The sequence below is a fragment of the Oncorhynchus keta genome, chromosome 35 (genome assembly GCF_023373465.1).
Source record: "Oncorhynchus keta strain PuntledgeMale-10-30-2019 chromosome 35, Oket_V2, whole genome shotgun sequence".
In the NCBI taxonomy this organism is placed as follows: domain Eukaryota; kingdom Metazoa; phylum Chordata; class Actinopteri; order Salmoniformes; family Salmonidae; genus Oncorhynchus; species Oncorhynchus keta.
The window spans coordinates 30,614,006-30,628,636 of NC_068455.1; the positions used below are offsets into that span (position 1 = coordinate 30,614,006).

The 14,631-nt window shown below is 45.4% G+C and overlaps 1 protein-coding gene across 2 annotated transcripts in view; it reads left to right on the forward strand.

The window, feature by feature from the left end:
• LOC118368317 (apoptosis-resistant E3 ubiquitin protein ligase 1) overlaps positions 1–4,633 on the forward strand; it is a 34,050-nt gene extending 29,417 nt beyond the window's left edge. For both annotated transcript variants that reach the window (XM_035752330.1, XM_052496860.1), the window contains exons 17-22: positions 5–130; positions 354–483; positions 1,194–1,252; positions 1,368–1,457; positions 1,582–1,757; positions 1,966–4,633. In XM_035752330.1, coding sequence (XP_035608223.1) covers positions 5–130; positions 354–483; positions 1,194–1,252; positions 1,368–1,457; positions 1,582–1,757; positions 1,966–2,068 — 684 coding nt within the window. In that variant the 3' untranslated portion in view covers positions 2,069–4,633. The remainder of the gene's footprint in view (positions 1–4; positions 131–353; positions 484–1,193; positions 1,253–1,367; positions 1,458–1,581; positions 1,758–1,965) is intronic.
• Positions 4,634–14,631: the final 9,998 nt, after the last annotated feature.

A 14,631-nucleotide genomic window follows, 5' to 3' on the forward strand; every position in this document is an offset into this window, starting at 1 on the left:
GCAGTACTTTGAGACGGATGATCAGGAGTTCTACAAAATGAAAGTCTGTGTCATCCTAAACAATGATGTCAGTGAAATGGACCTGGTGTTTGCCGAGGAGAAGTACAGCAAGTCGGGACAGCTGGAGAAGGTGATGAGGCAATCATTCTATTTGACATGACTTCCCTTATCCACCAAGTCATCTCACAGGAAAAAAAGAAAGCAATAACTAAACAGAAGAAACCCATATGATTTCCTTGGTAGACTGCTTAGGACTCCTAAATAGAAGTGGAGTGTGTAAAAGTAGAGGTAGTGTGTCAGGTTCGGTATGTGTTGTCAGTCATGTCCTGAGCTCTGTTACTCTGTCACTGCAGGTGGTGGAGTTGATATCTGGAGGAGCTCAGATTGCTGTCAACAATGAGAACAAGATGCATTATCTGAACCTGCTGGCCCAGTACAGGCTCGCCAGTCAGGTGCGAGACGAGGTGGAACACTTTCTCAAAGGTAAGGATACAAACGTAGATATTGTATGGCCTCTTCAAATCAAATGTATTTATATAGCCCTTCGTACATCAGCTGATATATCAAAGTGCTGTACAGAAACCCAGCCTTAAACCCCAAACAGCAAGCAATGCAGGTGTAGAAGCACGGTGGCTAGGAAAAACTCCCTAGAAAGGCCAAAACCTAGGAAGAAACCTAGAGAGGAACCAGGCTATGTGGGGTGGCCAGTCCTCTTCTGGCTGTTCCGGGTGGAGATTATAACAGAACATGGCCAAGATGTTCAAATGTTCATAAATGACCAGCATGGTCCAATAATAATAAAGCAGAACAGTTGAAACTGGAGCAGCAGCACGGCCAGGTGGACTGGGGACAGCAAGGAGTCATCATGTCAGGTAGTCCTGAGGCATGGTCCTAGGGCTCAGGTCCTCCGAGAGAGAGAAAGAGAGAATTAGAGAGAGCACACTTAAATTCAGACAGGACACCGAATAGGACAGGAGAAGTACTCCAGATATAACAAACTGACCCTAGCCCCCCGACACATAAACTACTGCAGCATAAATACTGGAGGCTGAGACAGGAGGGGTCAGGAGACACTGTGGCCCCATCCGAGGACACCCCCGGACAGGGCCAGACAGGGCTCTTCACATTCACCTGTGTGTCTAATCTGGAATCTCTGTAAGGGGATAGGCAACAAACTGTTTTGTGAATTGCAGGTTTGAATGAACTTGTTCCAGAGAACCTGTTGGCCATATTTGATGAGAATGAGCTGGAGGTATGCTGCATAAAATCACATTCACTGTCATACATTCCAAGCGTACATCCCTTGTCATACATTCTAAATGTCACTCTTATGGCCCTGTGATGTCTAAATGTCTGTTTGTCCCTAGCTGTTGTTGTGTGGTACGGGGGATATCGATGTCCAGGACTTCAAGGCCCATGCTGTGGTCGTAGGAGGGTCTTGGCACTTCAGAGAGAAGGTGGGTGACATCACGAGGTCTGACCCATAGTACACGGTGAAAGATACTGCTTTGCTACAGCATTGATGGAGATAAATGTGCTCGTGTTGAGCCCCATGCTGACTGTGTTCTGGTGTTGTCCTAGGTGATGAAGTGGTTCTGGGCCGTGGTGTCCAGCTTCACCCAGGAGGAGTTGGCTCGCCTGCTGCAGTTCACCACCGGCTCCTCCCAGCTGCCCCCCGGGGGCTTCAGCACCCTCTGCCCCTCCTTCCAGATCATCGCTGCGCCCACACACAGCACCCTGCCCACCGCACACACCTGGTGAGTGGACGGGCAGACACACACACACAGACGGACATTTACAGTATATGCACACTCACACTCACATTCGTACTTGGCTCAAATACATGTATGTACTACGTAGTTGGTTTCAGTTCTTTACTTGAATAATGCACAGACACACTATACATCTTGTAGAATAAACACATACACAACTGTCAATTGACTCTGTGGATTCTTTTCTGTCTAGTTTTAACCAGCTGTGCCTCCCGACCTATGACTCCTATGAGGAGCTGCACAAGATGCTGAAGCTCGCCATCAGTGAGGGCAGTGAGGGCTTCGGCATGCTCTGATTGGCCTTATCCCTGGAGCTCACCCCCAGACTCTGGTATACCCATGTTATCCTCTCCATCAGCTTTGGACAATGGACAACTCTCCTCGACTCACACAGACTACCCATGATCCTCTTTCAGTGGTAGAGGGCATTACAGGAAACCCACAGGATGCCCCAGAAAGCTCTGGGAAGTCCTCATATGTCTGCTGGCACTATGTATATGCTGTACAACACTTGCTTTTCTAATGAAGAAAGATGAACTGGTGTAAAAAATGCTTGATAGTTTTCTTCTAGATGCAAGAGTTACTTAGTTTTACATGTTTGAGACAGAATGTAGCACTAGTTTAAGAGCCCCGTGAGCTTGATGTCATTTTGCTTTTTGTAATTTTGTTTTGGAGGAAAAAAATGAGGAACATTTAAATGCAAATGCAGCCTATACAACGTTTGGAGTAGCTGCGCACCCATAGCACTTTGGCCTTAACTGATCAGGGAAGGATATACAGTATATACATATATATATATGACTCTTTTACTTCAATATGTGTACATACATGTAAATAGATGTTCATGTTATGGCAACAGTTCAGATCTTTTTGTTTCATTTTCAAAGAGAAGGGAGAAGTGGTACTTGATATTTATATATTTGAGGTCACACTTTTTTGTTGGTGGGAGTTTCATATGTTACAGTTGAATCCCAGCTGATTCATTTATGTTTTGTTATTAAAGTGATACTTCAGGGTTGTGGCAATGGGTTGTGGCATCCCTAGAGTCAGATGAACTTGTGGATAACATTTTTATGTCTCTGTGTCCAGTATGAAGGAAGTTAGAGGTAGTTTCACGATCTATTGCCAACTAGCATTAGCGCAATGACTGGAAGTCTATAGGTGTGGCTCGTGAAACTACCTCTAACTTTCTTCAAGTAAATAAAGGGTTAGGGCCTCATTGCCAAAATCCCAAAGTATCCCTTTAACATTTCACATCACCAATTGACTTCACTGTACAAAGACATGGGGTTTCAAAGGAACAAACAAAGTACTTGCCCATGTCACTGTCTGTTTTATGGACTGACTTAGGGATTTGTGTTGTTTTCACCCATACTGTTGATGGCTTTTTGTTGACGATGTTATTCGTCTTGATCGATCCGTAACTGTTTTTTTGTTTTTTTAAACCTGCCTTATTCAAACCCTTTGCCTCTGACTTTATCTGAAGAAGTGCATAGTTAAACGAAGCCTAGACCTGTAAAAGTATAACAACAGAGATATTACTATAACATCACTTTCTGTTGACTGCCGGGGAGATTTGAGATGTGAATATCAATTGGATTTTAACCTTGAGTTCCAGCCTCTTCAACTGTTATCTTGATATCAGTCATGTCTTGTGCTCTTGACTGGGTTTACCTCTGGATCTCCAATTCCATCTATGCATCCACTCGCTGTATGTGTGTCTGTGTCCATCCGAGTGCTTGTGTGATTTTAGCTGCCTCCCTTCTGACTACTACCTATATGCTGCTGTATTTGACCTGAGCAAGGATACTGAGACAGGATACACAAGGTGAATATTTCTCGCCTGTGTTTTCATTGTATTATTGACTTATTTCTACATATTTACACAGTTTTCCAATGCTCATGTACGTATAATACTGTTGTTAAGTCAAACCATGAGCCTACGGGATGGTGTGAAATATTGGTTTATGTTCTGAACTGCATGTCTTCTTCTATGGTCATTTCATCTCTGCAGCGAACATTTGTACATTTGATTATATGCAGTGTATTACAGTAGGCAGCTAACCACACGTACAGGCTATTTAGGAAAGCATAATGTAGAATGCAGCATATAGCACAAAAGCCTAAAGCAGACAGACACACACACACACACACACATTTGAAGCAATACTATTGTAAGTGTTAAAAGATGATTTGAATCATTAGCCTCACAACGCACCACAAATACAAAACCCACGGCAGGTTAAGTTGTTGTTCAACCCTCCTCACATTTATCAATGTGAATCAACCACGAAGACATTTACCACTTAAACGTCACATCATTCTCGTTGAACAGGATACACGCTTCTAACAGAATAATTCAACATGATTGTGAGCTTCTTTAGGGGGCTGTTTGTGTTATTGGTGCTATCCTTATGGAGGCACAAGTCAAACTGTGTTGACAGAAGTAGAAATGCATTGTACTATAGGAATCCAGATCTGAACTATTCTTATACAAACCATGTGCATTTACAAAAGTGTAAATAGTTGAATACAGTTCAGATAAGGACATGATATGAAGATGTGTAAAGAAACGGAAGTTGTGATTTAAAGTTAGTTTATATAGTCTTTCACATTCAGAAGCAGGTCCAGCTTTCAGTGTTCAAGGTTCCAGTTCGATCGATTTGGGAAGCTCAGTGGTTGTTGGTGTTTGGTATTGGATTTTTATCTATGTAAATATTGTTATTTAGTTGCTTATGGGTTGGAGGGGAGATTGTTTTGTGTAAAATAAAATGGCCAAACTGTTGGTCATCACTGATGAATGTCAGAGTTCCTGCTCTGCAATCCCTTTTGTTTAATGTGATTAAAAAAGTATTATTACATTGTGTGTCAATTTGTCAATGTTTTAAGGAGGCTGAGATTTGCTGGTCACTGTTCCAGGCATCTCGAGCTAGCCACCAGCAGTCTCATACTGTGGGTGTCCTCTCATGGGCGCAGGCCTCCTGGAAGACCACATTAAACCTGCGTGGACAACATATGCAGAGACACTGGTCTCACAACAGGGGACCTTCCAGCTGTCATGAATAACGGCAAGCTATGGCATGACATCATCCTGCACATAGTGCCGCCATAAGCAAGTAAGCAAGTGTTTACTCCATTATTGTACAGCTACATATCAATCAAGTATGCTCCAATTCAAATCATATTCACCATTGCAAATACCATAGATAAAAAAATGAGGGGGCAAATGATGCTGAAACAGGAAAATCAGATTTGAACAATATTCCGGTGTAATTCAGTGATCAAAACATTGTTAACGTTGCAAATGAAGTCGGGACCTGGATGTGTCTGACCAGTCCAACATGGCCACCCGACTACTGACTCCACACTTATAGGAGAACCCTGGGCCTGACCCTCTCTCTGATGGGGAGTGTGACCAATTCTGTCAGAATGATCATGTAGAACCAGGCTAAGTCCAGAACCCAGGTCTCTGACTGCTGAGTGTTGGGGAACTACACTAAGTGGACAACTTTAGGAACACCTTCCTAATATTGAGTTCCATTCCCGTTTGCCCTCAGAACTGCCTCAATTCGTCAGGGCATGGACTCAACAAGGTGTTGAGAGTGCTCCACAGGGATGCTGGCCCATGTTGACTCCAATGCTTCCCACAGCTGCGTCAAGTTGAATGGATGTCCTTTGGGTGGTGGACCAGTCGTGATACACATAGTAAACAGTTGAGTGTGAAAAACCCAGCAAGCAGCGTTACAGTTCTTACATTTACATTACATTTAAGTCATTTAGCAGACGCTCTTATCCAGAGCGACTTACAAATTGGTGCATTCACCTTATGACATCCAGTGGAACAGCCACTTTACAATTGTGCATCTAAATCTTTTAAGGGGGGTGAGAAGGATTACTTTATCCTATCCTAGGTATTCCTTAAAGAGGTGGGGTTTCAGGTGTCTCCGGAAGGTGGTGATTGACTCCGCTGTCCTGGCGTCGTGAGGGAGTTTGTTCCACCATTGGGGAGCCAGAGCAGCGAACAGTTTTGACTGGGCTGAGCGGGAACTGTACTTCCTCAGTGGTAGGGAGGCGAGCAGGCCAGAGGTGGATGAACGCAGTGCCCTTGTTTGGGTGTAGGGCCTGATCAGAGCCTGGAGGAACTGAGGTGCCGTTCCCCTCACAGCTCCGTAGGCAAGCACCATGGTCTTGTAGCGGATGCGAGCTTCAACTGGAAGCCAGTGGAGAGAGCGGAGGAGCGGGGTGACGTGAGAGAACTTGGGAAGGTTGAACACCAGACGGGCTGCGGCGTTCTGGATGAGTTGTAGGGGTTTAATGGCACAGGCAGGAGCCCAGCCAACAGCGAGTTGCAGTAATCCAGACGGGAGATGACAAGTGCCTGGATTAGGACCTGCGCCGCTTCCTGTGTGAGGCAGGGTCGTACTCTGCGGATGTTGTAGAGCATGAACCTACAGGAACGGGCCACCGCCTTGATGTTAGTTGAGAACGACAGGGTGTTGTCCAGGATTACGCCAAGGTTCTTAGCGCTCTGGGAGGAGGACACAATGGAGTTGTCAACCGTGATGGCGAGATCATGGAACGGGCAGTCCTTCCCCGGGAGGAAGAGCAGCTCCGTCTTGCCGAGGTTCAGCTTGAGGTAGTGATCCGTCATCCACACTGATATGTCTGCCAGACATGCAGAGATGCGATTCGCCACCTGGTCATCAGAAGGGGGAAAGGAGAAGATTAATTGTGTGTCGTCTGCATAGCAATGATAGGAGAGACTATGTGAGGTTATGACAGAGCCAAGTGACTTGGTGTATAGCGAGAATAGGAGAGGGCCTAGAACAGAGCCCTGGGGGACACCAGTGGTGAGAGCGCGTGGTGAGGAGACAGATTCTCGCCACGCCACCTGGTAGGAGCGACCTGTCAGGTAGGACGCAATCCAAGCGTGGGCCGCGCCGGAGATGACCAAATCGGAGAGGGTGGAGAGGAGGATCTGATGGTTCACAGTATCGAAGGCAGCCGATAGGTCTAGAAGGATGAGAGCAGAGGAGAGAGAGTTAGCTTTAGCAGTGTGGAGCGCCTCCGTGATACAGAGAAGAGCAGTCTCAGTTGAATGACTAGTCTTGAAACCTGACTGATTTGGATCAAGAAGGTCATTCTGAGAGAGATAGCGGGAGAGCTGACCAAGGACGGCACGTTCAAGAGTTTTGGAGAGAAAAGAAGGAAGGGATACTGGTCTGTAGTTGTTGACATCGGAGGGATCGAGTGTAGGTTTTTTCAGAAGGGGTGCAACTCTCGCTCTCTTGAAGACGGAAGGGACGTAGCCAGCGGTCAGGGATAAGTTGATGAGCGAGGTGAGGTAAGGGAGAAGGTGTCCGGAAATGGTCTGGAGAAGAGAGGAGGGGATAGGGTCGAGCGGGCAGGTTGTTGGGCGGCCGGCCGTCACAAGACGCGAGATTTCATCTGGAGAGAGAGGGGAGAAAGAGGTCAGAGCACAGGGTAGGGCAGTGTGAGCAGAACCAGCGGTGTCGTTTGACTTAGCAAACGAGGATCGGATGTCGTCGACCTTCTTTTCAAAATGGTTGACGAAGTCATCTGCAGAGAGGGAGGAGGGGGGGGGGGAGGATTCAGGAGGGAGGAGAAGGTGGCAAAGAGCTTCCTAGGGTTAGAGGCAGATGCTTGGAATTTAGAGTGGTAGAAAGTGGCTTTAGCAGCAGAGACAGAGGAGGAAAATGTAGAGAGGAGGGAGTGAAAGGATGCCAGGTCCGCAGGGAGGCGAGTTTTCCTCCATTTCCGCTCGGCTGCCCGGAGCCCTGTTCTGTGAGCTCGCAATGAGTCGTCAAGCCACGGAGCGGGAGGGGATGACCGAGCCGGCCTGGAAGATAGGGGACATAGAGAGTCAAAGGATGCAGAAAGGGAGGAGAGGAGGGTTGAGGAGGCAGAATCAGGAGATAGGTTGGAGAAGGTTTGAGCAGAGGGAAGAGATGATAGGATGGAAGAGGAGAGAGTAGCGGGGGGGAGAGAGAGCGAAGGTTGGGACGGCGCGATACCATCCGAGTAGGGGAGGTGTGGGAAGTGTTGGATGAGAACGAGAGGGAAAAGGATACAAGGTAGTGGTCGGAGACTTGGAGGGGAGTTGCAATGAGGTTAGTGGAAGAACAGCATCTAGTAAAGATGAGGTCGAGCGTATTGCCTGCCTTGTGAGTAGGGGGGGAAGGTGAGAGGGTGAGGTCAAAAGAGGAGAGGAGTGGAAAGAAGGAGGTAGAGAGGAATGAGTCAAAGGTAGACGTGGGGAGGTTAAAGTCGCCCAGAACTGTGAGAGGTGAGCCGTCCTCAGGAAAGGAGCTTATCAAGGCATCAAGCTCATTGATGAACTCTCCGAGGGGACCTGGAGGGCGATAAATGATAAGGATGTTAAGCTTGAAAGGGCTGGTAACTGTGACAGCATGAAATTCAAAGGAGGCGATAGACAGATGGGTAAGGGGAGAAAGAGAGAATGACCACTTGGGAGAGATGAGGATCCCGGTGCCACCACCCCGCTGACCAGAAGCTCTCGGGGTGTGCGAGAACACGTGGGCGGACGAAGAGAGAGCAGTAGCAGTAGCAGTGTTATCTGTGGTGATCCATGTTTCCGTCAGTGCCAAGAAGTCGAGGGACTGGAGGGAGGCATAGGCTGAGATGAACTCTGCCTTGTTGGCCGCAGATCGGCAGTTCCAGAGGCTACCGGAGACCTGGAACTCCACGTGGGTCGTACGCGCTGGGACCACCAGATTAGGGTGGCCGCGGCCACGCGGTGTGGAGCGTTTGTATGGTCTGTGCAGAGAGGAGAGAACAGGGATAGACAGACACATAGTTGACAGGCTACAGAAGAGGCTACACTAATACAAGGAGATTGGAATGACAAGTGGACTACACGTCTCGAATGTTCAGAAAGTTAAGCTTACGTAGCAAGAATCTTATTGACTAAAATGATTAAAATGATACAGTACTGCTGAAGTAGGCTAGCTGGCAGTGGCTGCGTTGTTGACTTTTTAGGCTAGCTGGCAGTGGCTGCGTTGTTGACACTACACTAATCAAGTCGTTCCGTTGAGTGTAATAGTTTCTACAGTGCTGCTATTCGGGGGCTAGCTGGCTAGCTAGCAGTGTTGATTACGTTACGTTGCGTTAAAAGAACGACAATAGCTGGCTAGCTAACCTAGAAAATCGCTCTAGACTACACAATTATCTTTGATACACAGACGGCTATGTAGCTAGCTATGTAGCTAGCTACGATCAAACAAATCAAACCGTTGTGCTGTAATGAAATGAAATGAAAAATGTGATACTACCTGTGGAGCGAAGCGGAATGCGACCGGGTTGTTGAGTGCGGAAGTTCTATTCAGTAGACGTTGGCTAGCTGTTGGCTAGCTAGCAGTGTCTCCTACGTTAAGGACGACAAATAGCTGGCTAGCTAATCTCGGTAAATTAAGATAATCACTCTAAGACTACACGCTCTAAACTACACAATTATATTGGATACGAAGACAGCAAAGACAACTATGTAGCTAGCTAACACTACACTAATCAAGTCGTTCAGTTGAGTGTAATAGTTTCTACAGTGCTGCTATTCGGTAGATGGTGGACGTTTGCTAGCTGGCTAGCTGCTGGGCAGATAGCAGTGTAGACTACGTTAGGACGACGAAATACGAAGTTGCAATAGAAGTGCTGACTGTTTCACTTTGTTGTCCTCTTTCTTTTCCTTTTTCTTCTGTCCTTCTTTTGTCCTTATTTTGTCTTCCTTTCTTCTATTAACTAGATATTTTTTGTTGTTATTCTTTGTAAGCTAGCTAGCTTCTTCCAGGAGAGTCCCTAGCAACTGCTTAGCAACAAGTAAACAATTCTGCTAGCAATTCAGCTAGCTAAGATAACTGTACAATTTTATGAAAAATAGTTAATTTTTCAAAAGCCTGTCTTTTTTGGTTTGTTCCTTGTTTTGTCTTCTATTGAGTCTTGCAGTTTCCTCTTGATTTTTTTCGATGTACTTCACTCTAAAAAACCATTTAAATCTCAATATATACAGGAGCTCATTTTTCAGCAGCTGCTCAATTTAGAACTCCGGAACACATCACCATTCTTGACACACTCAAACCGGTGCGCCTGACACTTACTACCATACCCTGCTCAAAGACACTTAAATATTTTGTCTTGCCCTCAATGGCACACAGTCCATGTCTCACCTGGATTTACCTGGTCAGTCTATGTCAGGAATGGGCAACTGGCTCCCCTTTTGTAGGCCTGCGGACCAATTTCACCCCAAAAATATATAGATATATTTGTATTTATTTTAGGAACACAGTTGGACCTTCCTGTTGAGAGCCAGAATAATAGAATACATATTGTGCCATTTTAAAATTTGGTTGTGCATCAGCAGTCACTCAATTAGCCCATGTCAGCCCTTTTTGTTTTTAGATTGATGAATTAGTCTAGCGGCCAGCTATCTAAACTTGTAATAAGTATGGTTGAATTACCGACCAGGCTATGGATGTGGTTATGCAGACCCACGAGCCTCGGCGGCCCTCTTTTTAGTTCAGTTTTTTGTGGCCCCCATCAAAGTTGCCCATCCCTGGTCTATGTTATGGAAAGAGCTACGTTTTGTACACTCTGTGTACATGACAGTGATAATTGCAGCAGCCTGGCTAGTGACTATAGTATGTGCCCTTTCACTGCAACACAGACGCACCAGCCTTTTTTGCCACAGCACAAAACTAAAGGTGATTCCCATAGACAGACAAGGTCTTGTCTACAGGTGCTAAAATGGGAAGGCCTCATGTTGCATTAGCATTTCATTGAGATTACATGAAGAGCGCAACCAGATGGTGCATGATTAGCACATGCTGGGAATATCTGGAGGCCTGCTCTTCACCTGGACTGGAGCCTTCAGTAGGCTACCAGACTCCTTTCACTTCCGTCCTACTATGATTTTAGGATGGTCTATCATTTGTGGGACTTGCATGTTTTGTTTAATAGTGCACCATTGCCCTGCTGTGATAGGCTACAACTCTCAGGATTTCAGATGACTGTAATGTTCTTTCAGACACAAGTGGGCAGTATTTCTACATGTAAAGCAAAGCAGCAACAGTATGGAAACACTCCCTCCAGTCAGCAGACTTCACAGGTTACCAGTAAGAGAGTAAATGTTATTTATAATAAGGGTTACATGGAGAAAATCGGACCGCTCCGAAATGAAAGTGGATGGCCCTCCCTTCAGCAAATATATTTGACCTAAACCCTCCCTAAACACTTTAAAAAAACAAGTGACCCTCCCCTATAGCCAAAATAATTATTAAATCAAAATGGATAGCAGAGAACATGGATACCCTCACTTCTTGGACAGACTAGAACCTTAGATAAGCAGTTTTAGTAACTGTTCTGTTCTACTCATTAAGCATGAATTTTGATAGCGCACAGGGCCGCAGGCCAGAAGGTTTTGGGTTCGCAGACCACCGTGGACAAGAGTCGGGGTGGAAAGATCTCCTTTATAGTTTAATCATTACATTAATCTATCATCGTATTTGCAGGTCTGAGAAAAAAAATGCTTTTTAATAAACATTTCATGCCATTCTACGTCCTTTTACATATTAGCAGAATATTTTTTAATACCACACAAGTTACCGACATTACAGGCTAAGAATGGACAGAGGATTGACCTATGTGTTCATCTTGTAATATTTCTCCAATGTCAAATCAGTGTCTTGTTTGCAACGAAACTGTCCCTGCAAATAATTCAATCTGAGACGTCATTAGGAATCTGAGCATAGTACTTTCAAAAGTTAGGCCTGCCTTTCCACCCCAGACAGAGTAGGCCGCTCGCCTAGTGCGCGAGTGTTGCAAAACACATTTAGAAATTCTTGTTTTTTAATTATTGCTCTGCAAGTCCTGCCTCTCCCATATCCTCATTGGTTTATAGAAGCAGGTACCCACGTGGCATCTACTCATTGGTTATACCCATGTGGGTAATTGAAAGACGAACTGTTTTGCTGGTCGTTGTGGTAATACTATGAATGTTTAGATGCCAATCACCATATACACTGCTCAAAAAAATAAAGGGAACACTTAAACAACACAATGTAACTCCAAGTCAATCACACTTCTGTGAAATCATACCGTCCACTTAGGAAGCAACACTGATTGACAATACATTTCAAATGCTGTTGTGCAAATGGAATATACAACCGGTGGAAATTATAGGCAATTAGCAAGACACCCCCAATAAAGGAGTGGTTCTGCAGGTGATGACTACAGACCACTTCTCAGTTCCTATGCTTCCTGGCTGATGTTTTGGTCACTTTTGAATGCTGGCGGTGCTTTCACTCTAGTGGTACCATGAGACGGAGTCTACAACTCACACAAGTGGCTCAGGTAGTGCAGCTCATCCAGGATGGAACATCAATGCGAACTGTGGCAAGAAGGTTTGCTGTGTCTGTCAGCGTAGTGTCCAGAGCATGGAGGCGCTACCAGGAGACAGGCCAGTACATCAGGAGACGTGGAGGAGGCCGTAGGAGGGCAACAACCCAGCAGCAGGACCACTACCTCCGCCTTTGTGCAAGGAGGAGCAGGAGGAGCACTGCCAGAGCCCTGCAAAATTACCTCCAGCAGGCCACAAATGTGCATGTGTCTGCTCAAATGGTCAGAAACAGACTCCATGAGGGTGGTATGAGGGCCTGACGTCCACAGGTGGGGGTTGTGCTTTACAGCCCAACACCATGCAGGACGTTTGGCATTTGCCAGAGAACACCAAGATTGGCAAATTCGCCACTGGCGCCCTGTGCTCTTCACAGATTAAAGCAGGTTCACACTGAGCACATGTGACAGACGTGACAGTCTGGAGACGCCGTGGAGAACGTTCTGCTGCCTGCAACATCCTCCAGCATGACCGGTTTGGCGGTGGGTCAGTCATGGTGTGGGGTGGCATTTCTTTGGGGGGCCACACAGCCCTCTATGTGCTCGCCAGCGGTAGCCTGACTGCCATTAGGTACCGAGATGAGATCCTCAGACCCCTTGTGTGACCATATGCTGGTGCGGTTAGCCCTGGGTTCCTCCTAATGCAAGACAATGCTAGACCTCATGTGGCTGGAGTGTGTCAGCAGTTCCTGCAAGAGAAAGGCATTGATGCTATGGACTGGCCCGCCAGTTCCCCAGACCTGAATCCAAATGAGCACATCTGGGACATCATGTCTCGCTCCATCCACCAACGCCACAGACTGTCCAGGAGTTGGCGGATGCTTTAGTCCAGGTCTGGGAGGAGATCCCTCAGGAGACCATCCGCCACCTCATCAGGAGCATGCCCAGGCATGTAGGGAGGTCATACAGGCACATGGAGGCCACACACACTACTGAGCCTCATTTTGACTTGTTTTAAGGACATTACATAAAAGTTGGATCAGCCTGTAGTGTGGTTTTCCACTTTAATTTTGACTCCAAATCCAGACCTCCATGGGTTGATAAATTTGATTTCCATTGATCATTTTTGTGTGATGTTGTTGTCAGCACATTCAACTATGTAAAGAAAAAAGTATTTAATAAAAATATTTAATTCATTCAGATCTAGGATGTGTTATTTAGTGTTCCCTTTATTTTTTTAGCAGTGTAGATTCAAAGATGAAAAGCCTGGAAGGAGGAGAGATGATTAGAAACAATTCGGTTGACCGTTTTATGTGTGGATTAATTGTCGGAGTAGAGGACCTTGTGCATTTCAGGTAAAATAACAACTCCATGTTTATATCCCAGGACAAATTAGCTCGCAACAGCAAGCTAGCGAAATAGGACAAATTAGCAAGCAAGTGCATGCTAACTAGCTAAATTCCCATACATGTTTAATGCGGTTTGACCAGTCCCCAAATTAATGTAATTGGTTCAGAGTTCGTTTCGATATTTTAACCTGCGTGTCGTGATCGTGTTTGCTGTAAGGGGGGGGCAAAATAAATGTATGCACGCGCGCAACCGGTTTGGGTTCCGTGTAGATGCAGAAAATGTTAAGATTTAACTGCTGGCTACTCTTCTTCTGTGGCTTAACCCAACGAGGGAAGGTAACAAGTGTTTCCCTAAATCCTGTCTGGGTTTAAACATCTTCTATAGTGACCGAATTAGATTGCTTCCAAAGCAAAGCAAAGGATATAGGTTGTAGCTCAGCTGCTGAATATCAAATAAACTAAACCATGATATTCCCATAAGCTTCGGAGTCACGTTTTTTCTCTTTGTATTTTACAGCTTGTTTCTAGCATAAAGCATTGTGGACCAAAGCGCCTTTTATAGATCACTTCATATAATCGAATCCGTTTTATTTTCTTCAAAATCTTAAGCTAACAAGGGGTGTTTTTTTCTCTCTCCGTTTTATTTAATACAAGTTAGGCCTATGGAATACCCTCTCATACCCCCTCAATTTTTTTGTTTTTGATTTGTTAAAAACGTTTGAAATATCCAATAAATGTCGTTCCACTTCATGATTGTGTCCCACTTGTTGTTGATTCTTCACAAAAAAATACAGTTTATATCTTTATGTTTGAAGCCTGAAATGTGGCAAAAGGTCGCAAAGTTCAAGGGGGCCGAATACTTTCGCAAGGCACTGTACACCATCCTAGCAGCTATCGTAGCAATATAAATTTGCTCTGTGACTGTGCTTCTCCGGGCATGCACTTCTTAGCCTATAAGCTATGGATCATTTGCTTGAGACCACACTAAATAGCTTACATGGCCACTTGATATTGCGCACGCTGAGGAGAATCAGAGATGAGGGGCGGCACACATCGATTTATAGCCTAATAAGCAACTAATTCTAAAACACTGAGAAGTATTAACATTTCATAAATTACAAATTACATGAACCTCCCTTGGACTA